We start from the raw sequence: 20,892 nt of genomic DNA on the forward strand, positions 1-20,892 counted from the left end.
TCACTGCCCCCCACCCCCCCCGGCTTCGTCCTCATCAGTCCCTCCTGGAGCGTCAGGATCATCCAGGTCCTTCTGCAGCACAGCGCCCGTCTGGGAGAACAGGTACTCCACCCCAATGAGTTCCCCTGTGGGCACACAGAGACACAGATGTTAAATGACAGACACCTAAGACAGGTGTTAAACGTTACCGTTACCTCAGACAGATTTATGACTTACCTGTGTACTCCCTGGGCATGGTGTACGTGTCGACCAGCGTGAGCCCAAGAAGCTCTTGGGTCAGCTGGTCGAAGCTGTGCTGCAGCTGGGCACTGTAGCAACGCAGCGCCGACCTCTGTCCTCCCTCGATTCTCGTTCCACCGCACCAGGCCCTCCAGCAGGTACACCTGGAAGTGTACATCACTTGCAGATTGTCCTAAGCAGAAACAAAGCAACACAGTTAGTGTGAGAACAAATAAACACACAAATACATAATTGAGTCTGTGTTGTAAACCACACATGTACTTACCTGGGATGAAGCGGCACAGGTGCAGGTGGAACGATTCCAGGGAAGTGGAGCCTCGGCCGCACCGGTAGACGGGGAGCCTCACCCCGCCTTTGGTGAGCTCTCCCGTCTTGGTGTAGAGGTCCACTCCCGCAGGGTCCTGGATGCAGTCGAGGTGTCGGCGCTGCGTGCTCCAGATCTCCTCCATTCGGGCGCGGTCGATCAAAGGGACGCCCATGCTGTCCGTCACGTGCCAGAAGGTGTCCAGCACCTCTTGGACCAGCCGCTCCGTCTCCACTGCACCCCTGGTGCGGCGCCGGCAGTGACGGGCGAGCTCCTTGGCGGACAGCTTGACCTCCTGGGCGTCCCTCCCCTCCTCGGACTGCTTGGCTCCTCTCAGGCGGGACACGTCTTCGGCGTCCCACTCAAAAATGGCGAAGGAGAGCCTCGCCATGAAGAGGCCGTAGAGCTGGTGGCTGTCGGTGGTCACCCCTCTGGCGAAACGCCGCATGAGGTGCCACACGTCGAGCCTGACGACCAGCTCGTGCCACTCGTGGAACAGCTTGGACGTTTGACACTGTCCCACGGTGGCACAGCAGTCCCGGTCCACGTACAGGACCCTTGGAGGGGCCTTCCCGGCTTCGCGGTACCATGCCATGTCGACAAGTCCGCCCCCCCTCAGCTGCGGTGAGGACGGACATGAGCACCTGCCCGTACTCATTGCCGACGTTGGTGACCCAGGCGGCCGTCCCGGCAGCACCGCCCGCAAGCTTTTTGGTGATCTGTGTGACACAGCAACACAACAACATTCAGACACATGACAAAACAAACATTACACTGGGTACACGGCACGCTGTGGTGGATAACAAAACCTACCTTCTTGGTGGAGTCCATCTTCAAAAGATCACCAAAGATGGAAGTGACTCTGGCTCTCGTCTCGTCGAGCCTCGTCAAGGCGTCCCTGACGTAGACGTTGATGAGCCAGAGCACTGTGGGCACCGGGTGCATGGTTGGGAGCGACGACGCCGCCAGCGGCGCAGCGCCCGGTACCCGAAGCTTGCGGAGCACGGAAAGGTACAGCATCGACCGCGCCATCCACTCTCTGGTGTGCTGCTCCACCAGAGAGGCACGGAGGCGAGACGCACTGTTGCCCAAAGTGCGCTCCTTCATGAGCCCGATCACAGCTCTGTCGCAGGACAACCTGGGAGGGGAAAGAGGTGATCAGAGGTTACTGGAGAAAACCACAGAAATACATTACTGTTGCTGTTACTGTTTACATTACTTACTTGTACGTGAGAACTGCTGGAAACTGCTCACGATGGGCCATGTCCAGCTGTCCCAAGATGTCCTGCGACCATCCCGGCATCTTCTTGTGACAGGAGCTGCATTCCAGGTACTCCGTGCCCATGAAGTACCAGCAGCTCCTGTCCAAGACCCTCCTCACCGTCTTGTAGAGGCCAGCTCCCGCAAGCTTGCCCCCACAGGCGACGATGGGGCAGCGGAGGTGGTACGCCCACATCCTGTAGGGCACCCACAGGAAAAAGGGACTCTGGAAAAAGGGGTGGGCTGTGGCGGGTGGCTGGGTGTAGAGGGGCCGGGCACCTGGTGGGTGCCACCACAGGCGGAGTTCAGATGTGAGGACACCCTGCCCGTTGGGTGCCCTCCTGAACAGTGCCCTGCCCACCCAGTCGTGCTGCTCTTCGGGGAGCGTCAGCCTCCAGCCACGTGGTAGCAGCTGAAACACACAGCAGTGTCAGACCGTTAGTGTACTGAACACAGACACACACACACTACAACACAATATGTCATCACTGAGCATACCTGTGCGCCGGGGCCTGACCTCTCCCCACAGGTGTTGTCCTGAAGGGGACGTTCCGGTGGCTGGGAGAGAGAGAAGGGGGGCACGGCTGATGGGGCATCCCTGCACGGGTCGACCTCCATGGCGGCAGCGAGCAGGTCAGCATCCGAGGGTCCATCCTGGGGACCAACAGCGTCCAGGGGTGGCTGTGGTGGTTGTGCTGCCAGGGCTGCCTTCTCTGCATCCCGGGCCTGCACATATTTTTTTAAGTCCACCAACCTGGATGCTTTGGCTGTGGGTGCCGCCTGCCTCACAAACTGTACATAGCTAAAAAAGAGAACAGAAATGCAATGGGTAAAAAAGTCACGCACACACACAGACATACACACACAGACAGACACAGATACACACACAGACACACACAGACACAGACACACAGATACACACACAGACACACACAGACACACACAGACACAGACACACAGATACACACACAGACACACACAGACACACACACACACACACACACACACACACACACACAAACAAACAAACAACTTACCTTGCCCGCTCACGGTCCGTCGACTCGTACAGGGTCTTGTAGGTCAGGTCACTATGAACACCGAACCCCACCAGCGTGTCGTCCACGCCCCTCATGGTCTGGGGACTGCCCTCGAGCATCCTACGCCTGTCGATGGCTGCCACCATCGGCGGGAACAGCCTGGCGTAGGAGACGAGGGCGTCTTTGTGCACCATGAGGGCATTCTGCTGACTAGTGCCCCCTTTGTCTCTCTCTCCCTCGTGGGACACACAGATGGTGACTGCGTATCCCACGTCATTCTCCAGCAGCCACCGGAACGTCTGACCACGGTACTGGCCGAGCTGCAGCTCGCTCTCGGCCAGCACCTGATGGTGATCGGTGGGGTTACCTCCCTTCTGCACCACCCTGTCTCTTGCCTCAGAGCGCACCAGCTCAGGGGTCTTAACCACCACCAGGGCAGTGGCAGAGGCAGAGGCCCCCCTCTGGCGGCGGCTCAAGGCCAGCGCCTCCTGAGAGGCCCGCAGGGTCAGGTCAAGGTTTGCCTCAAAGCGGAAAATAGGCTGCATTTTCTAGAAAGACAAGAAATAAGATTTAAGTCAGTAATCTGCTACACATGCACTGTTTACATCCTACTGACAGTCTATTACTGTACTCAATGATACTGTGCCCATTCATTAACATACATTCAACATCAGGCGTCCTGTTTACACATTTAAACCATATTTACACTTTGAATTTTGACTTCAAACTGTAGTAACTACATCTACAGGGTCTAAGGAAGATAATCAGGTAGTCTGTTTAAAGATTAAATACATTGTGAGAGATCGCCAGCCCTCAGAAAAGTAGTAACTAAAATGACCTCATTCACCTCCTTGTTTTTAGCTAGCAAAATCACGGCTGGTCTGTTTACACATTTAAACCATATTTACACTTCAAATTTTGACTCCACCTCGTTGTACCAGCATACCAAGGGTCTTAAGAAGTGAGCCAAGTTGTCTCATCACGTTTTTAAAGCGTTTCCAGAGATCGTCAGCTCATCACAGCAGTGGCTAAATGCTCATTCATTCCCAACGCTTAGCATGCTAATATCGATTTATATGCTAACGCATCTAAAGCACAGTTAAACTTTAAATATCAACTCCACACAATAGCAGTACAATATCCTAGGTCTCAACAAGTAAACCCAGTATGGGAATATTATTTTAAACACATTTCACCGATCGGTAATGACATCGGCGGCAGTCCTAACTTACGCTAACGTTACATTGGCTCGCTGTTTCACTGCTAACTGATTACTGTATAATATATAAGCTGCCTTTTCAATGTAGCACATAATTTTACAAACAATAAAGTTTGTCTAACCTTATAATATTGTGTGAATGTCCGTCCGTCCGCTCACTCAAACGCCGCTCAGTCCGAATGAATGAATGACACTGACCGTGGCTGTGGCTTTGGGGGTGGGCGGGACATGCGGCGAGCTGTCGAATCACAGCACAGCACCCAAATGGAACAGACCAATGGGGTTGACCTGGCCTTCACCCATTGGCCTGTTCCATTTGAGCATGAGCCAATGATAGCCTCTGAAATCGGTAGGTGGGGACATTTATGTGGAACACAGGTACAGAGACGAAGGCTGTCCCAGAGCAGAGGCGCTCCCCCAGCGTTCTTCTATGTTTTGGTCGGCACCCGCGCATGCGCACTAGAGCGCAAAAGACGCGCGGTCGACGTGCGGAACGGCACTCCCGCTCGCCGGTTCGAATCCCGACGGAGGCAAACTGCGAAACGCGTGCATAGCGTCGAAATGTCTTCTCTAAATATAAAAAAATGATTAAAACATGCTTGGAACCGTTGTATAGAGTCTATAAATGATAATGAATTTGCATATTTCCAAGGCCAGGCAATGCAATAATAAATGGATTTTTCATTTACAGTACGGTTTATCTCCTGTGTCTTCATTTTATTGAGAATATGTATCATCAGTGTTTATTGAGAATATGTATCATCAGTGTTTATTGCTTTAAATTTGATATAGGACAAGAGAACAATGATACCAGTATAAAATGATGACAATTTATTTGAAATATGAAGTCAGATGTCCAGGATACAGGACAGTGCAGCATATCAGTGTGGAAAGGGCTTTACAAATAAAATACAATTCTCAGTAAAAAAGGGTAAATAAATTATTTATGTATAAATTAAAGTTACATGCTGTGTATGATTTGTTTCCCCTTTTTCTTCAGTGAAATAAATATCAATTAAATATATTGTTGTTGTGTTCTGCATCTTCACAACAACAACATCAAACACAGCAGAAGTACAGAGCAAAATAGATTATTTAAACTACAATCCAATAATAATAGTAATAATAATAATAATAATAATAATAAATGGTGATGCAGAACAGAGCAGTGGCACAAGGCAATCACAGCAGGCAGACACATAGTATAAGAGCTCAGCACAGATATGCATGGATACATAACACAGGGGCATTACAGTGTGAAGTACCTGTACATACAAGGCTTTTTATTTTTTTGGCAGCAACAGAGCCAGTGGCAACAGCAGATGAACCAGCACAAATGGCAGTCCGATATCTTGCGTCGCAGCTACTGGATGTAACTGATGTAACAGTGATCACATTAATGAACATACCCACATGTCCAAAATATAAAAAATAAAAAAACTTGTCAGTGCATAGAATCAGAACAGCACAGAGGCATGACAGCGTGTTATACAGGTGTGAATGGGACACACAATGAGCTCCCCTGAAGTACAACAACACAAATCACGTCACTCAGTCTGGTACAAATATGACTCAGTGTGGACACGCGTAAGCGTGGTGGCTTGAGTGTCCTTACCGGTGTACTCCCTGGGCTTGGTGTAATCCTTGACCACACTCGTGCCAAGCACCCTTTGGCTGAGCTGGTCAAGGGAGTGCTGCAGGGGGCCACTGTAGGAGCGGAGCAGCGGACGTCCCTCCTGTGCCGCGGACGCCGCCCTGTCCTCGTTCCACCGCGTCAACCCCTCCAGGAGAAATGCCTGAAAGTGCCATGGATTGGCACTTTCTCCTGAGGAGGGTCACAGATGTGTTTAGCAGTTTATTCAGTGCACACAATGTGAATGACAATGAGTCAACGACAGTGAAAGATTGACATAGCAGTGAAACATGTGGGTTTACCTGGGATAAAGCGGTTGAGATGCAGGTGGAACGACTCCAGGGACGTGGAGCCTCGTGCACAACGGTACACCGGCAGGCTGATCCCCCCCCTTGGTCAGCCTGCTCGTCTCGGTGTACAGCTCCACGTCGGGCGGGTCCTGGATGCACTGGAGGTGACGCCGCTGCTCCGTCCAGATTGCCTGGATGCGGTCCTGGTCCAGCAGGGGAATCCCCATGGTGTCCCGTCCGTTGGCACCGCCGAAGGTTTCCAGGAGGTCACCGATCAGCCGCTCCGTCTCTCCACGCGTGCGGCGACGGCAATGGATAGCCATATCCCTGCGGCTGACGTGCCTCCACACTCCGGCGTCGGACGAGAAGGTCATCCCCTGCGCCTCAAGCATCCTCTTCTTGGCGTCGAGCAACCGGGCTGCGTCCTCTGGGTCCCACAGGAAGATGCACAAGGACAGCTGCTGCAGGAAGGGCTTATACAGCTGGTGGCTCTCGGTGGTGACACCCGACGCAAAGCGGCGCATCAGGTGCCAGATGTCGAGCCGGACCACCAGCTTGTCCCACTCCTTGAACACCTCAGGTGCCTTGGATGTCCCGTGGGACGAACAACAGTCCCGGTCGACGTAGAGGAGCTGAGGGCGGCTCCACCCCAGCGTCCCGGTACCGCCGCATTAACCCCGCAGCCATGGACAACAGACCGGCCCCCTCGGCGTCCGTGAGCACGGACAAAAGCACCTGTCCGTGCTCGTTGCCGACGTTGGTTGCCCACGCTGCGGTCTGGGCGGCAGCACCGGCGAGCTTCCGGGTCACCTGTTTGAGAGAATAACGCACATCAGTAAGGCTGCACGCACATAGCCAGAGCATGATACTCAGCTTGTGCTATAGTACCACATTTACCTTCTTGGTTGAATCCATCTTCAGGATGCTTCCAAAGATGGAGGTGACCCGGGCCTTCACGTCCTCCAGGCGGGAGAGGATGTCGTGGCAGTACACCAGTAACAGATTTGGTGGTGGGGTGCACCTGCGCACGACACCTAGCGACGCGAAGGGCTCCATGACGCTGAGGTAGTGTATGGACCGCCGCATCCAGGCCTCTGTGTGTGCCTCACAGAGTTTGTTGTACAGCTGCGTGGGGCTGTTCCCCCGAGTACGCTCACGCAGCTGTATGATGACCCGCCGGTCGCAGGCAAGCCTACAGAGGAGCACATTATGTGTTACAGAAGAGCCACACACAGAGACGCTGCGTGACAGTGTTCAGACAGCTACTTACTTGTAGGTGAGGATCGCTGGGAACAGGGCGCGATGCCCCTCTCCCAGCTGACCCACGACCTCCTGCGACCAGGCAGCTACCTTCTTCTTACACCGACAGCACTCCAGGTACTCGGTGGCCATCAAGTACCAGCCGTCGATGTCCAGGACCCTCCGGATGGTCCTGTAGAGCCCACACTTGGTGAGGGCCTTGTTGCAGCATGTCGGCCGGACGCCCCACAGACGCAGGGGCGTCCAGAGGAACAGCCGACATGCGAAGAAGGCAGCTGGTGAGGCGGGTGGCTGAGTATAACTCGGCCGGGGCTGAGGGGGATCCCACCACAGCTTGAGGTCCGTGGTGAGTTTAGTCCTCCCCTTGCTGTCTGGCTGGAACAGCTCCCGGCTGATCCACTCCTGCTCTTCCACGGTGAGAGCTGTCCGCCAGCTCTCAGGCAACCGGGCCTGTGAGGAAAAAAACAACACAAACAAACAAACACACTGTAAGGAGGCTGAGTCGGTGCTACATGCAGTTTGACAGTCGACTCCACTGAGTTGTGCGTCCATGAGTACAGGTGGGTGTGTGTGTGTGTGTGTGTGTGTGTGTGTGTGTGTGTTTGTACCTCAGCCGAAGCAGGAGTGGGAGCTGCGGGCTGCTCCACATTCCTCTCCTTCCTCTTCCATCTCCACCTCCTCCGACGGTGCCGGAGGAGGTGGAGATGGAGGCGTCACCACCAGCGGGAGCGGGAGAGTCTGAAGGACCTGTACGTCAGCTTCAGACACAGTCACACACAACAAAATAGATTCAGCACAATGATAGTCATGGGACAAGACTAAGTGAGTCTGAGTGTTGATGACATGCAGTATGCCAGTGATTAGGGCAGAAGGTTTAGTGCTACAAGATGCAGCAGAGCCAAGGGTAGTAGACATGTGAAGGCGTTTAATCAAATCTACATTACCGCCACATGAGTGAGGATGGCACTACCACCTACGAAGATGGCTATATTACCTGCCAAACCTACCTTTGTCCTTCAAGCATCAGCTGTAGCGACCAGTAAATGAAACAATTACAGTTAATACAAACACACTGACAGAAGAATATATATTGATGGCAAATGTGACACGTCCAGTTTGGTGCCAGTTACCTGTTTCTATGTCAGTGGCCATCTGGACCAGTTCCTCGTCCGTCACCTCTGTGGCGTGGGGCGGCGGCGGAACCGAGGGGCGCTGGTCTCTGAAGGATGTAGACACCGCTATGGGGGGGGTTGGGCAATGGTTAGTAAATCATGTACAGTGAACTGTACTCTGTTGTGTTAAAGAGAAAGAAAGAGATCTACCTCGAACTGCAGGCTGTGCAGGTGTGGTCATCAGCTTCCTGACCTTGGCCTGCAGCTCACCTGGGCCCATGGGACGCCGGCGGCGATCTTGGAGGCGATCGGCTTGTGTGGCTACAGCGCGGTGGAAGCAGCGGCCTTGCTGGGGCCACTGCTGGTGGTGGTGGGGGCGCTGCTGCTGATGCTGCGGCTGCTGGTGGGTGGAGGGGGGTAGCAGCCGCAGCTGCCGCCTCTGCCGACCGCTTCGCGTCTCGGCCCAGGATGTACTTCCTGGCGGCGTCCATTGCAGTCCCAGGGTGCAGTGTCTTCCCTCGAAGCTACTTGACAAATCTACAACATGGACGGCATCACATTAGTGAACAATAATGACATACAGCAATTCACAATCCATTGTGTGTAGCACCAATCACTCACCCTTGGCGGTCCTTATCAGAGGACTCGTACAGGTCCTTCAGGGTGTCCTCTTTAAACTTCCCAAAGCCAACAAGGGCCTCGCCCTCACACCCGGGCTGACTGGCACGAGCCCGGGCCTCCTCGTGCGCCCGGTGGAATCTTATGTGTTCAGCGAACTCCGGGTGGGCGCACGAGTACTGGGCGAGAGCGTCCTTGTTGGCCATAAGGGGGCTGTCGGAGGCACTCTTCTCCCGCTCCCGCTGGTGGCTGGCGACCAACTGTACCGTGTAGCCCACGTCGTTCTCCAGGAGCCAACGGAACGTTTGACCCTGGTACTTCCCAAACTGGATGCTGTGGCAGCTCAGCACCAGCATGTGGTTCCCAGGGTCACCGCCCGTGGAGACGACGTGGGCTTGTGCCTCCTTCTCCACCTCTTCCAGCTTCTTGGCCCTCGCAGCAGCGGCGGCCCCGCGTGGCCCCTTGGCGGCGATGTAGGCCACCGCCTCACCAGAGGCCCGCAGGAGAAGCTGCTGCGAGGCTGTGAATTGCAGTTTTGCAAAAACCATTTCTACAATGACAAGAAATGACACAGCACAGCATTAAAGGAGCATTACAGGTTAAACTACATATTAACTGCTATATTACCAGGAATATCACACATAAGATTAATGATATACTGTTACTTCACATTCACTATTGAAACATTACCGTTAACAAACTAACATCACGTGACACAACAGGTAAATAATGAGCCCAGGGTTAGCCCCCTATGCATTGGCAGCCATTAAACAAACAGGCTTATTGTTAATGTATAAAACATACACTTAAACTTTATCTTTTGATTTCACCTGGTGATATTATAACCTTAAGGCTCTAAGGACATTAACTGTATAGTCTTTTCATACTTTAATTTTGTTTTCAGAGATCGTCACATGTTGTAATTATACTGTAGCATCCTAGCTACAGCTATGTTACATTACATTACATAATGGCGATCTCTCAAAATGTATTTAATCTTTAAACAGATTATGTGCTACAGCGAAAAGGCAGCTTATATATTATACAGTAATCAGTTAGCAGTGAAACAGCGAGCCAATGTAACGTTAGCGTAAGTTAGCACTACGGCCGATGTCATTACCGATCGGTGAAATGTGTTTAAAATAGTATTCCCATACTGTGTTTACTTGTTGAGACCTAGGATGTTGTACTGCTATTGTGTGGAGTTGATATTTAAAGTTTAACTGTGCTTTAGATGCGTTAGCATATAAATCGCTATTAGCATGCTAAGCGTTGGAAATGAATGAGCATTTAGCCACTGCTGTGATGAGCTGACGATCTCTGGAAACGCTTTAAAAACGTGATGAGACAACTTGGCTCACTTCTTAAGACCCTTGGGATGCTGGTACAACGATGTGGAGTCAAAATTTGAAGTGTAAATATGGTTTAAATGTGTAAACAGACCAGCCGCGATTTTGCTAACTAAAAACAAGGAGGTGAATGGGGTCATTTTAGTTACTACTTTTCTGAGGGCTGGCGATCTCTCACAATGTATTTAATCTATAAACAGACTACCTGATTATCTTCCTTAGACCCTGTAGATGTAGTTACTACAGTTTGGAGTCGAAATTCGAAGTATAAATATGGTTTAAATGTGTAAACAGGACGCCTGACGTCCACGTTCAATATTAGCATAAGCTAACCAGAGAGTGCCGGCAGAACGTAATAAAACATTAACTCCATTCAGTACATCGTAACAGTACAGTGGGGTCGCTGTGTTATATCAGTACATTAATATTCTATTTATTTTGGTTTTACTCACTCTCTCAGATCTCACTGCTCTCTCAAATACACACGGGGATTTCTGTCCGTCGCATACGGCAGCCGGTGAGGTTAAGAGGTGGGCGTTAACGTCTAACGCTCGACTAACGCTCGACAATCCGAGCTGCTGATTGGCCCAGAGCTGACAACGCTCGACTAACGCTCGACAGCACTGGCTGCTCATTGGCCCAGAGCTGACAACGTTCGACTAACGCTCGACAGCACTGGCTGCTGCTCATTGGCTGGCATACAGAGACCATTGCTGGTCATATTGCGCGAAGAAGCAAGGGAGCCGTGCGGAGCGCCGAGGGCGGCGCGCGCAGCCGGCCCCCCGGCCCCCGGTCGGCCGCATTTCCCCGGGCTCGTGTGATAAAGAGCAGCCCCAAAGAGCCTCTCCTTCTATTTCTCCCGATTATAACGCCAAAGAATTGGAACGATCCCCCCTTCCCCCCCTTCTCTCGACATGTGTCAGTCAAAAGCTGTTGTCCTACGTCATCCCGAGCACATGGCTACTTATCATACGGCGGCGACACGGAGAATTAAAGGCCCCGCACGCATTTAAAGCGACGAGACCTGTTTGGTTAAATGTACATTAATATTTGAATGGTTTTGGCCTCATGAATGGCTCCAGGTTTGTTTGGTTAAATGTACATTAATATTTGAATGGTTTTGGCCTCATGAATGGCTCCAGGTTTAAAAAGTTAAGTTAAAAAATATTTAAATAGAGAAGACAAGGATTTAATCAATTAAATGTTTATTAGAAAGGTTAAAAATGTATAACATAAGCAGGGAAATTGCAGTGTAGAAGCAGCATTACACACAGTAACAACAAACACACACACACACACACACACACACACACACACACACAATCAAAAAAAGCAATATAGAATGCAATATAAAAAATGTATAAATAACCAGTATAATGCAGTCCAAAGTAAAAATAAAAAATATATGGTGCAATGAACAGATGAAACATATAAGGTGCTTGGATGATACAGTACAGTTGGATAATTTTAATGTTTTTTTGACCTCTTCTCAGCCAGCCACAGCTCCACAGTCTTCCCTTCATAAAGAGCACAGAAGTGCTCTCCCCCATATTGGCTGTGGCCAAAGTCTTTCTGCTGTGGCTGGCCACAGAGCTGGCAGATCCTCAGTTTGTGGGGCTTCCTCACTTTCCCCCCGGTTTCTCTGGTTTCTCATACCTTCATTTGAGGTTCCAGGCTGTTGTTCTGGGGAGCTTCTGCAGCTCACCAGGGCCAAGCTGTTCCCTGGTCCACTCTTGCACTGTGCGTCCTCCAGGGCCCTCTTTCACAGCACAAAAGTATTGGCCCTTGAAGTACGCGTGGCCACCATCCACCGTGCGTGCTTGGTCACAGATGTAGCAGGGGTCCCCAGGCTGGTGCTGTGGCTTTCCCCTGCTACTTTGGAGGACTTTTTTGTCCTTTGCCGCTTTAATTTTGCGCCTGTAGACAGTGCAACGGGTGGGCTTGCTGGTCCCCGCCACTGGCTCTGCTGCCTGAAGCTGTCGAGGAGAGGAGCTGGAGGAGGAGGAGGATGACGAGGAGGATGAGGAGGCTGAGGAGGAGGAGGATGAGGAGGATGTGCAGTCGTAGTCCCCTAAAATATAAAATACAATACAGAACTCTGTTAGTCAAGGTACATAGAAACACATATGTAGTTTTAAAAAGTGTATTTGTAACAAACCTAATGAAGTGACATGTGTGGTTTTTCGCTTTGCTTTTCTGCCTTCCATTCTGTCCAAATAAAATGCTTGAATGAATTGACTGTCTGTTTTTTGCCTTTTTTTTTAAACCCCTCTTGGGGGAGACACACCTACCAGTTCGGCCCTCTCTCAGTCCGGTCAAACCCCCAAGTTCTCGCAGGAGATAAGAGCCCCCCTGTTGTTTTAATCAGGAAGCCAGGAGGTGAGAAGTGAAGGCCCCTCGGCACCCCCTGTTGTTTTACAATGTCCACTTGTAAAAGGCCAATTCTCACCTAGTCTCTAAGTAAGCCTTTGAACCTGACCTGGTTGACCCCTTGACCCTAGTTTCAAGTGAGGAGAGGGAATGATGTATTGTGACTGTAACTTGTGGGGATTTACTGATATCAGGCACCTATTCTAGATACCTAGTCTTCCCTATATTTATTTAATTTCTTAAAGGCAGAAAGAAGCAGGAGAAAGCATTGGTTTAAAAAAGAAAAGTTTATTTAAACTAAAACAATTAAGACAACTATATACAACTATATAGATATTGGAATTTGCCCATTGTGGGACAAATAAAAAGGTATAACTTATATATGACAACTATATACATAATATTAATTTAACAAACACAACTGACTAACTAAATACACTATATACACAATATTTACAAATCCCTCCCTCCCAAACACACACACACACAAACAAAGTGTTCGCTCAGGGAGGGGGAGCTGCCCCATCACACACACTCACACACACACACACAAAGTGTTCGCTCAGGGAGGGGGAGCTGCCCCATCACACACACTCACACACACACACACACACAAAGTGTTCGCTCAGGGAGGGGGAGCTGCCCCATCACACACTCACACACACACACACACACAAAGTGTTCGCTCAGGGAGGGGGGGCTGCACCATCACGCCCCTTCACCTCTGCCAGCCACTGCTCCACAGTTCTCCCTTTCCCGTCGGCCCGGGAGCAGAAGGTCTCCGTCTTGTAGCGGCTGTGGCCAAACGCCCGCGTCTTTGGTTGGCCACAGTGCCTGCAGTTGAAGTGGGAGACCTTCTTTGCTGGTTTCATATATTCTCCCAGCTCCCGGGCACGACGCTCTTTCTCCTCCTGGAGCTTGCGCCTCCAGGCAGTGTTTCTAGGCACTGGTGGAGCAGTGGCAGCTGTGGCTGTGGAGGGGGTGACACCTGCCTCTGCGCTGGCGGACGGGACGGCGTCTGCGCTGGCACTGGTGGACGGACGGCGTCCGCGCTGACACTGGTGGAGGCTTGTGGGGTGGCTGAGGAGGAGGAGGAGGAGGAGGTGGTGGCAGTTGAGGAGCTGGCGACGATGAGGTCGTATAGCTCCGGGGCCAGCGGCCCTCTGATGGTGGCAGCCAGACCAGAAGCGTCCGCAGGCAGGCGGTGCTGGAGGGGCTGGTCTGGCTGCTCAGGCTGCTGCAGCACAGTCCGTGGGGCAGGCAGGGGCTCCACTGCAGTCTGGGAAGCGCTGGGCCCCGGGACTGCAATGGCGATGGTGTCCCTCATCATCGCCTTGCTCCTCTTGGTGTGCCTTAAAAAACAGAATGTAACAAATGCACATTAGTAATCATGACATCACACACACACACACACACACACACACTCTCACACACACACACACACACACACACACAATGCCACTTCAGATCAGATGTGAGAGAAAGGATCAGGTCTTAACATTGCGTCAGGGTCCGCTGATTGACCTCATACAGCTGGATGCGGGTGCCTGCATGAGGGCTGCACAACTATAAACATTCTCTCGAATTGTTTGATAGTCCCTCATGACGGCACTCCAGCGATGAATGCGGACCCCGGCAATCGTCCTCCCCTCACTGCAGTGGAGGATGCTGAGGTCCAGCAGGACAGCCTCCACAAGCCTCGACACATCGGGAGACTGCGCCGCTCCCGCCCCCTTGCCCAGGACCGCACTACATTGACACACACAGAGAGAGAGAGAGAGAGAGAGAGAGAGAGAGAGTGAGTTAGTTAGTGACTGACAGCACAGAACAAGAACCAAACAAAGCTTGGAAATTTATTGTGACTGCTTACCGCTTCACACTATCCACCCCTGGTGTGTGAGCGTGCCGCTGGGTGGTCCTGAATCGGCCCTGGACGAGCCGGTCCTGGTGACGGGGGGGGAATGTGACCGCCGCCTTGTCCCAGTCACTCAATTTCAGCCAGAGAGCGATGACCTCTCTGGCTTGCCTGGGAGTGACGTAGCGGCGGTGGCGCAGTTCCACGAGGGCCTGGGCCAGGGCCACGACGTGCTGGTAGCTTCCTCGACCGTCTGGCCCGATAACGTCCTCCTCCTCCTCCTCCTCCTCCTCCTCCTCCTCCTCCTCCTCCTCAGCCTGCTGCACCTCCATTAGGTCCAAGCGGGGGGGGCGGGTGAGGTTTGAGGACTGAAGGAGAGCGCTGTGGTGTTCGAGGAGACGAATCTCCTCTGGCTCCTCTTCCTTCTCCTCCTCCTCCTCCTCCTCCTCCTCCTCCTCGAACCCTTCATCACTGCCCCCCCCGCTTCCTCCTCATCAGTCCCTGGAGTGTCAGGAGATGTTAAATGACAGACACCTAAGACAGGTGTTAAACGTTACTGTTACCTCAGACAGATTTATGACTTACCTGTGTACTCCCTGGGCACGGTGTAAGTGTCGACCAGCGTGAGCCCAAGAAGCTCTTGGGTCAGCTGGTCGAAGCTGTGCTGCAGCTGGGCACTGTAGCAACGCAGCGCCGACCTCTGTCCTCCCTCAACTGCCGCCCTGCCTCGATTCTCGTTCCACCGCACCAGGCCCTCCAGCAGGTAACCCTAACCCTAACCCTAACCCTTTCCCCCTTTCATTTCCCCTCTGAAGAAGTGCCGGCGAGGCACGAAACGTCAGGGGATCCTGCTCTGTCAGCGGAGCCGCTGCCGCTCCTTAAACTTTTTAATTAGTCTCTTTATTATTCGGAACCAGGACCCTCGTTGGTTTTTTAAATTTAAATCATTAAAAGTTACGTTTTAATAGCACCCGGTGTGAACACCTTGCCTACCTGAGCGCTTCATCCTCCTCTCCCGCAACTGTCGGCTTCCTCCTCTGTTGGATTAAAAAGAAATAAGACTTTTTCCACCCAGTCTACTCCACAGAGAACCCGGAAACACGGAACGACATGACGCAGAAACCGCAACAACCGCATGCAGCGAGATGGACGCAGGTGGGTCACACACACACGGGTGCACACAGGGCGGAGGGCAGCGGACCCCGACACGAGCGGGGTCGGGGGGGAGCAGGCAGACCCGCGGCTGCAACTTACAGGACCCCTCCCTCTCTCTCTTTTTCTTTTTCTCCCCACACACAGAGCGGACCGGAAAGCAGACACAGCAGCACACACGGCACAAACAACACCGCACATACGAACACACACACACACCAATTAAACAGGCACTGGACACATCCACCCGTTTTGCAGCTAAACATCACTTAAAACTTATACAAGCCACACATCATCACAACAACATACAGCAGGCTTTTGAGGAGGGCGAAATTCCTAAAGGGATGTTACGCAAAACACTCCAACTGGCCAGCTTCATAAAACCATCCTCTCCATCACAAAACACAACAGACACACTCAAAGAAAACACACTCACTTGGTTATGGCAAAACATGCACATTTTATTAGCACATTACAAAGACATAATCACACATTTCCTTAACACCCCTGGCAACGAGTTGGCGTTTACAGTAGCCACACAATGGGCTCTTAGACGCTACGGCAACAGAATCGATCCAGACACAATTACATTTGCACATGATCTGCTCTTCACCACAGCCACTCTTTCTAACCCTTCCTCCCCCTGAAATATTGTGATTCAGATGAGGATTTTTCTTTTTCCCTCCCTCCTCACCTGCCTAACACGGAGCCCTCTTTTCCTCAGCCTAACCACATCTCTCCACAGCCTCTGGACAACACCCCAGTCCCAGACTACCACTCACCTCCTACTTCCCCCCACAGGCGCTGCCCCCAGAGGACGGTGAATGCCATGGCTCCCGAGGACTGCTGTCAGCCTGGAGTAACAAACATAATTACTCGAAAAAACAATAATGACACACAGGGCTCCCAGTCCCGCAGTAGCACCCCAACACCTACCTGCGTTCATGCAGAGTCTGGCCTGGGGTCAGTATTAAACGACACCTTCCATCTCCCGGCGCCCGCGCCCAGATCACATCAGGGTGGGGAGAGCGCACCCACTGAGGCAGAGGCGGCTCCCCGGTGTAACACAGAATCTGTGAGGAAAAATGAAATGATGAGTAATTTAGGTCAAAAAGTCAACATGACAGACTACTATTCCAACTCTGATCTTTCCTCACCCATTCCAAAAATACACCTGCCGGGGAGACGTACCGAGCCGAGGGGCTCTCCCCACCGGGGCGCATGCGCAGACACAGCCTCTGACCCCACTTACCATCAGGCCAGAGACAACCGCAAGCTGCGGGACTGGGAATTCAAAATTAATAAACCAATTGCCATACTGGGGGATTCAAACATACACAGAATCCCCAAATTTAACCACCCTTTTGTCCAGGCTGACAGCTACCCGGGAGCCTCCTTCTATCATTTCTGGAAGATTCTGGAAAAAACACCAATTAACAGAAACCCAAAAGTGCTGATCCTCTCGGTGGGCCTAAATAACAGGGCTCAGGATCCCCACAACACCTCTGTGAAACAGCTCAGAACTGTGGTCAACAAGGCTTGCTCGGCCTTCCCTAATGCTTCCATAATCGTTCCTATTATCAACCATTCACCACATCTACCAGCAATAGAACAGCACAATCTGGCAATAATCAATAATCACATAATAAAACACTATACACATTTCTCAGCTTTCCCGGACCAGGATTTCATAACACAAACTGACAACATACAGTGGACTACAGAGACAGCCAGTGCTATCTTCTCCCACTGGCTAGGGGAGCTGGACAACTTAATTTCAGACCTACATGACACATAGATTAATTACAGCACATCACACACAAGATAATTCACAACACATTACATCATAGTTATTCAACATGTTATTACAACCTTATACATAACTCATACGGCACCATGGACTTTTACCAATTTCAAATGTATCACTTACCTCTTAAATTCACATTGGGAAGGCCGAGCTTGACGTGTTGTATCATCATCATCATCATCATCATCATCATCATCATCATCATCCCTACTCATTTTCATTACCATCTCCTCACCTCATTATTCACCTGAACCTGTATGCAGGATAGAGAGCGGAGGGAACTCGGCCCGTTACCATCTCCGGACCAACACATCAGACTTGGAAAATTAAGAGTGACACTATTCAATAATTCAACTCACTATAATTTTATTTAAACAATACCAATAAAAAATCATGAATGTCACAATCTCCACTTTCTCTGTCTGGATTTGTCCTTTTTACATTCTGTCCCATATGCATATTGACTCTCTCACACCACTAATTTGTAATAACCAACTTACCTTGTGTTCTGATTGTCATTTCTCATATGCATAATACTTCCTGAGCTGCACCTTTGACAGTGTAAACACACCTGGAATTAGCACGTTGCATCACGATTTAATTTTACACAATTTATTTCGTTGATGTGTTGCCTCCTGTGTTTCACCAGTTTTTATTTTATTTTCTTTCTGAAATTATTTCTTAAAAAATATATTTTATTTCCAGGGAGGCGGGGTCTGCACGACGGACCGCACGCCCCCAGGCCAGTGCACCAGAGCCCTGATTGGGTTGCTAACTTCACTCACTTCGAACCTAACCCTAACCCTACCCCCTAACCCTAACCCTAACCCCTAACCCCAACCCCTAACCCTAACCCTAACCCTAACCCAAACCCAACCCTAACCCTAACCCTAACCCTAACCCTAGGGATGAGCCCTGGCCTTGAGGTTGGCCCTAAACCTAACAGTTAGTGTGACTCTTGCGGTTGGCTTCAGCCATTAGCCCTAAGTCTTAAGGTTAGCCCTAAGCTTAATGTGTTAGCATTAGCATTAGCCTTAATGGTTAGCCCTAAATCTTAACAGCTGGGCACAATCATTTAGTAAGTAGTATTGGCATTAGCATTAGCAATTAGCATTAGCATTTATGGTTAGCCCTAAATCTTAGAAGCTGGGCACAATCTTTTAGTAAGAAGTATTTGCATTAGCATTAGCAGCACAGTCTTTTAGCAATTAGCAATTAGCATTAGCATTAATGGTTAGCCCTAAATCTTTGCAGCTGGGCACAATCTTTTAGTAAGAAGTATTGGCATTAGCATTAGCAGAACAGTCTTTTAGCAATTAGCATTAGCATTAGCATAAATGTTAGCAGCTGGGTACAGTCTTTTAGCAAGTAGCATTAGCATTAGCCCTTAGGGTTAGCCCTGATTTTTAGCATATGGGTACACTCGTTTTACAACATTAGCAGTAGTATTTGGTGTAGCGTAGCAGTTGGAGGGAGCAGAGGGGGAACATTGACTTTTCACATGATATTAAGATGTTAGAAAAATGAGGGTGAGAGATGCCTTGAGGGAAGGGACACTCTTCCCGTGGTGTGTCTCCTGTTAAAAGGGGATGGGCTTGGTAGCTGTTTACACCCCCCTTTTTTTAAAAGGAGGGGGAGGAGTTTTAGAATTTTTCTGGCAGCACCATGACTGTGGGGAGTGGAGCTTAGATTCACTACCCCAAGATAAGGGGAAAGTTGACCCTTTCGGATGGAGATACCTTGAATGGTGAGTGGACCGTTGACTCCTGGGGTCGCGCGGTGTAGGGGGTATAGGAGAATTGTTCTCAATTAGACAGAGGGATTTAGAGCTCAGCTTTGGCTGACAAGACCAGAGCTACCTAGCGGTGTTAACAACTGGTTTGTGGCGGTCAGGGAGTAAGTATCAAGCACCACATACGGCCCTACAGGAAAGTCTGAATCTTTGAGTGTTACTGGGGGTGGTTGTAGTTTTGCAAAGCAACAGAGATAACTGACAGGACTTGGGGATTTAGATGTGGACGAGCTGACGCTCTAGAGTGGGGACTCAGTATCTTTTGATTGGGCTATGGGACACACACCGGGGATTGATCAACCTCGGCGGGGCCATCCTGAGGTGAGGGTGTCTAGTGATAATGGCCGAAACACCTGATGATCCTCAGGTCCACTACTGAAGAGTTGTCCCATGAAAAGTTGACTTTGACTTTGAAACCAGACAAACTACCTAGCTATGGGACTTGTATTGTGAATTGGGTGAAAGTAGTAGTTTTTTCAGGGGAATGGATTAATGGGTTGGGTTTTCAACCCGGTAGGGGGAGTTGGAGGTTAATAGGGAGGAAGGTTGGGGGAAGGGGTAATGGAGGGTGTAATACACTTAGCCAGAGGGGATTTATAAATAAGTGGGTGTTAGACTTTGCCAGTTTTTTTCTCTCTTTTCTCTAACTTTGAAGTGGATGGGGTCAAAGCGGGTGGAGCCCTGAGTGACATGCGCCGGCCCGTGCCTACCGGGGGCTCTCTATTCCAAACTGTGTGAGTCGTCGGACAGCATGGGGAGAGTCCCTGAGACAACCACTTAAAGACCCTAACCCCAACCCCTAACCCAAACCCAAACCTAACCCTAACCCTAACCCTACCCTAACCCTAACCCTACCCCTAACCCTAACCCTAACCCTAACCCTAACCTTGGTGGAATCCCCTAACCCTAACCCTAACCCTAACCCCTAACCCTAACCCTAACCCTAACCCCCTAACCCTAACCCTAATTAGGGGTAATCCTACCACCACGACCATTTCTGAAATTTGTCGTACAGCGACGGGACGAACACAGAAACGTTCGCCTCGCTCTGCTGATCGCCATGGCGGCCTTCGTTCGCTTTCTGGAAGTGGAGGTTTATGTCGTTTTAAAAATTCCCCGGTGGTCATAGAGCTTGTAAAATGATGCCATTGACTTCGGCTTTTCTTGCCGATCAATTTGATACCACTTTTATCGCGATTGGACAACATGTAATATTTCATAAATCCACCAGGGGGCAGAGTTGAGACAAATGTACATTCCAACTTTTATTCCAAATTCCAAAAGCCATTCATTCTTATGGGGTCAAAATTGGAAGTTCTTTGTAGAGACTTGGGGGGACTTGCAGGCTCATAAGCATCCCTCAAGGTACTCACACATCAAATTTGGGGACTGTAGCTCATTGGGAACACCCACCAGTGGACATTCAATTTTTCATTCCACACTCCAAAGTCCATTCATTCTTATGGGGGCAAAATATGAACCTCTTCATAGAGACTTGGGAGGACTTGCAGGCTCATATGCATCCCTCAAGGTACCCACACATCAAATTTGGGGACTGTAGCTCATTGGGAACACCCACCAGTGGACCTTCAAT

The 20,892-nt window shown here is 50.6% G+C and overlaps 3 protein-coding genes across 5 annotated transcripts; all 3 read right to left on the reverse strand.

The window, feature by feature from the left end:
* Positions 1–6,542: 6,542 nt before the first annotated feature.
* On the reverse strand, positions 6,543–8,767 carry LOC127359931 (uncharacterized). 3 transcript variants are annotated; one of them, XM_051394262.1, is made up of 7 exons: positions 8,566–8,767; positions 8,374–8,481; positions 7,961–8,001; positions 7,852–7,918; positions 7,254–7,693; positions 6,881–7,175; positions 6,543–6,793 (listed from the first exon to the last, which is right to left on the reverse strand). In XM_051394262.1, the coding sequence occupies exons 5-7, from the start codon at positions 7,373–7,375 to the stop codon at positions 6,560–6,562; spliced, it is 651 nt and encodes a 216-aa protein (XP_051250222.1). In that variant the 5' UTR covers positions 7,376–7,693; positions 7,852–7,918; positions 7,961–8,001; positions 8,374–8,481; positions 8,566–8,767; the 3' UTR covers positions 6,543–6,559. The 3 variants fall into 3 exon arrangements, with proteins under 3 accessions (XP_051250222.1, XP_051250221.1, XP_051250220.1); XM_051394261.1 differs by adding an exon at positions 8,251–8,270 and having other exon boundaries at positions 7,852–8,001; XM_051394260.1 differs by having other exon boundaries at positions 7,964–8,481.
* Positions 8,768–11,641: 2,874 nt separating this feature from the next.
* Positions 11,642–12,531, reverse strand: LOC127359932 (protein AF-9-like). The gene is made up of 2 exons (XM_051394263.1): positions 12,481–12,531; positions 11,642–12,393 (listed from the first exon to the last, which is right to left on the reverse strand). The coding sequence occupies exons 1-2, from the start codon at positions 12,527–12,529 to the stop codon at positions 11,981–11,983; spliced, it is 462 nt and encodes a 153-aa protein (XP_051250223.1). The 5' UTR covers positions 12,530–12,531; the 3' UTR covers positions 11,642–11,980.
* Positions 12,532–13,016: 485 nt separating this feature from the next.
* Positions 13,017–15,659, reverse strand: LOC127359929 (uncharacterized). The gene is made up of 4 exons (XM_051394257.1): positions 15,628–15,659; positions 14,563–14,718; positions 14,217–14,441; positions 13,017–14,044 (listed from the first exon to the last, which is right to left on the reverse strand). Exons 1-4 carry the CDS (start codon positions 15,657–15,659, stop codon positions 13,561–13,563), a joined length of 897 nt encoding a protein of 298 aa, XP_051250217.1. The 3' UTR covers positions 13,017–13,560.
* Positions 15,660–20,892: the final 5,233 nt, after the last annotated feature.

Source organism: Dicentrarchus labrax, unplaced genomic scaffold (assembly GCF_905237075.1).
Source record: "Dicentrarchus labrax unplaced genomic scaffold, dlabrax2021, whole genome shotgun sequence".
Taxonomy (NCBI): domain Eukaryota; kingdom Metazoa; phylum Chordata; class Actinopteri; family Moronidae; genus Dicentrarchus; species Dicentrarchus labrax.

Excerpts from the sequence above, each read along its gene's own strand:
- LOC127359932 (XM_051394263.1), bottom strand. The coding sequence starts at position 12,529 with ATGGAAGGCAGAAAAGCAAAGCGAAAAACCACACATGTCACTTCATTA. Across the intron at positions 12,394-12,480 it reads CACACATGTCACTTCATTAG|GGGACTACGACTGCACATCC; the intron begins GTTTGTTACAAA and ends TTTATATTTTAG.
- LOC127359929 (XM_051394257.1), bottom strand. The coding sequence starts at position 15,659 with ATGTCGTTCCGTGTTTCCGGGTTCTCTGTGGA. Across the intron at positions 14,719-15,627 it reads GTTTCCGGGTTCTCTGTGGA|GCAAGCCAGAGAGGTCATCG; the intron begins GTAGACTGGGTG and ends CGTCACTCCCAG. Across the intron at positions 14,045-14,216 it reads CCCGCATCCAGCTGTATGAG|GCACACCAAGAGGAGCAAGG; the intron begins GTCAATCAGCGG and ends CTGTTTTTTAAG.
- LOC127359931 (XM_051394262.1), bottom strand. The coding sequence starts at position 7,375 with ATGGCCACCGAGTACCTGGAGTGCTGTCGGTGTAAGAAGAAGGTAGCT. Across the intron at positions 7,176-7,253 it reads CCAGCGATCCTCACCTACAA|GCTTGCCTGCGACCGGCGGG; the intron begins GTAAGTAGCTGT and ends GCTCCTCTGTAG. Across the intron at positions 6,794-6,880 it reads AGATGGATTCAACCAAGAAG|GTGACCCGGAAGCTCGCCGG; the intron begins GTAAATGTGGTA and ends TCTCTCAAACAG.